This window comes from Anopheles ziemanni, chromosome X (assembly GCF_943734765.1).
Source record: "Anopheles ziemanni chromosome X, idAnoZiCoDA_A2_x.2, whole genome shotgun sequence".
Classification (NCBI taxonomy): domain Eukaryota; kingdom Metazoa; phylum Arthropoda; class Insecta; order Diptera; family Culicidae; genus Anopheles; species Anopheles ziemanni.
This window is the reverse complement of record NC_080707.1, coordinates 18,601,405-18,604,395: the sequence shown is the minus strand read 5'-3', so window position 1 is coordinate 18,604,395 and position 2,991 is coordinate 18,601,405. Positions and strand designations below refer to the sequence as shown.

The 2,991-nt window shown below is 43.5% G+C and overlaps 1 protein-coding gene across 1 annotated transcript; it reads right to left on the bottom strand.

Annotated features, from left to right (window-relative positions):
• Positions 1–769: 769 nt before the first annotated feature.
• On the bottom strand, positions 770–1,303 carry LOC131291229 (uncharacterized). Its single transcript, XM_058320414.1, has one exon. The coding sequence runs from the start codon at positions 1,301–1,303 to the stop codon at positions 770–772; it is 534 nt and encodes a 177-aa protein (XP_058176397.1).
• Positions 1,304–2,991: the final 1,688 nt, after the last annotated feature.

Genomic DNA, 2,991 nt, shown 5'->3' with positions numbered 1-2,991 from the left:
ACGTTTTTCGAGCAATCGTCCTACTTCGTTCTACTCACCATACAAAACTGCTCGATGTTTGTGTCACGTAGGGCGTTTTTTAGGACGATTTGCTGGACATCGCCTAGCGGGAATTAGACCCGTTCTAGCTTTACCAAGGAGCCACACGTGAAGCTTTTTACAGCGAACGAACGTTTTTTTCGAGCGGAAGCCTGTTGTACACGTACAACCATCGATGAGTGTTTACGCTAAGCAGCGTTCTACAAGACTCTTCCACCTCTACTTGGAGAAACGCATCGGATAGATCAATCTGGCTGAAGACCGTACACGTAGCCAGACTTGCGAAAATGTCTTGCGGAAGAGGTAGTGGGTATTGATGAGGTTGCAGCATGTTATTCAGTCCTGTAGAGTGATCACCGCATACTCGCATCGTCCCGTTTGCTTTACGCACAACAACGATCGGCGCTGCCCATTCTGAATAATCCACCTTCGAAATTATTCCATCTTTTTCCAGCCTTTCAAGCTCGTTGTCCACTGCTTGAAACATAGCGTAGGCCACAGGGCGTTTGGGACGAAAAATAGGCGTTGCTCCATCTTTCAGCTTTCACTGCCATTACGACGGTTTTTGGTTTTGTATTTGTTTGATACCAAAACTATACACCTTGACTTCGATGCTCTATAAACCTTCGCCAGTTGTTTAGCTTGGTTTAGTCACCTTGTTCAGCAACGAACAAGACGAGCGAATCGTAGCGAAAGCTGAACGTATTGGCACAGAAGCCAACGATCGGGCTTACAAGACTAAGTTCGCGTAGCGTACGACAGAGCTGGCCGGTAGCGGCTGTATATCGGATTCTGCCGTTCCGAAAAGCGCTTTTAGCCTTACAACTGTTTCCGCGAACCCATAGTCACAAGCTTTTTTTGGCAATATATAACTGTTGTACCGCTCCGCATGTTCTGCCACTCCGAGTTTCCGCAACAGCAACCTCACTTTAGCATCCTCGGGTAGCTTGGCAGCATCCTTCTCGAACAGATCTTCAAACCGCCCGTACCAAGTAGCAAAGCTGACGCGTTCCTCGGGATCATATCTAAACTCCGTTACGTGCTTCGCCAGCGAATCAATCAAAAACTCCGGCACTATCGATTCACGCACATTTACAGCTGACATCATCCGCGTTAAAAAATTTTCCTGCTGCTTTAAAAATGCTTCCTGCTGTTGGTTTGGGAGACACTGTTGCTGCTTAAACATTTCGTGTATCCAAGCGGTGCTCGGATCATGGCTGCTTTGCGATGGCGGCAATTCGCCGTTGGGGTCAGCGGGGTTCATCGTACCGTGTTCGACGTAGATATTTTTCGCTTTTTTTTTTGTAGATCGCACTCTCGTTCTTCACCTCGTCGCCACTTTTGTATCTTTGGTGTTGCTCGGAGTTTATTAGCTAAAACACAACATCAAATGAATAAACAATTGTACACGTTAAAACTTAGGTCTAGTTAAAAACGATACCGTCCTGGCCAACGGTAGAGGAGCAAAAGAGAATGAGTGCTCATGGGAGCTTTCCGGGAAGCCGGCGCACACATCAACAAGATGACTGGTACGGCGCGTTCTAGGAAACAGGCCCCGCGAAGGTAGACCTCCTATAGGAGGATCAACGTTGATCGTTTCGATCTTTCGGATTGGGTGGCAGAATACCAGCGAGTGTAGCCGTCAAAATAACCTACGAAGTGAATCGTCTGAGTTTCAACTTAACACTGATTTATTCTATGAATTGTTTCTGATTATATACCAGAATTTCTTCCTGGTATTTGTGTATGTACAAAGTTCGGATTACTTAAATGTACTACTGTGTCCAAAAAGTAAGGTGACTTTGGTGCTCAAACTGAGCGCGTCAAAGGTATTGGTGGATTGTTATTTTTTTATTGTTGCTATATGTGTTTTTGATTTTTACAGCAAATTTCATGTAAAAATATTCATCCGGATAGGAGATATGATTTTTTTTGTGGCCTACTACACGTATGACCCTCGTTTGGCTAGTTTTTTGGTCCTGGCTTATTCCTGGCACGGTATTTATTCGATTGATTGATTGTTTTACAGTCTGGAGCATAGTTACAAGTCTCGTCTACAGTAATAATGCACTTCGTCTTGTCAATTTAGTCGGATAGCGCTGTTTCACCCACTTCAACGCAACACCTTTTTTCAAAAAAATTCAACGATTTTGGTACCAGTCGAGTTCCAGGCCCAAAACCTCCTCTAAAATGGTATTTACTGATACTTTCGATATTTCAATATCATCGGTGAAGTCTCTAATCATCAATCGACGATTATTTAACATTGATTCCTTAAAATTTTGAACGTGAGCTTTGTCGAATGACGAATCGTTGAGGATGATGTGTCCCATGACGCCATTTTGGCCATTGTGGCCATGGCGGCCATTTTGGAATTCACTAAACCCCTCGTAAACATTTTTTTTCGACATTACTGCATCGCCAAAAGTTATTTCAACGAATCCGCAGCTAAAAATTAGTTACGCATACAAAATTTTAAGCAAATTCTTTGCTCCCCAAATGTGCCCAGGGTCGGGTCAACGAGGGTCATACGTGTAGTAGGCCACAAAAAAAATCATATCCTGATAAATATTTTCATGAAATTTGCTGAAGAAGTCAAAAACACATATTTCAACAATTAAAAAATAACAATCCGCCAATACCTTGGACGCGCACAGTTTGCGTACCAAAGTCACCTTACTTTTTGGACACAGTAGTATGTGCGTGGTAAAAAGGATCGGTGATCCTTTTTTGGGTTTCTTACCGATCGGTTTTTCCCTGAATACTCTACCCACTTTTTTTTAAAGTTTTTATGCATTCACCTTCCCGGATGTCGCAAAATATGAATCGGACAGAGATAAACGATAGAAGATCAGTAGTGAAAGAGTGTGCTAGCAATACCCGCATTTTTCGCTCCCTGATTATGACTGTGCGTTGGCGATCCCGTTCTGGCCGACTTGAACTGATAGCGTG

Bases quoted from the DNA above. Each gene is read 5' to 3' on its own strand.
- LOC131291229 (XM_058320414.1), bottom strand. From the start codon at position 1,303: ATGAACCCCGCTGACCCCAACGGCGAATTGCCGCCATCGCAAAGCAGC.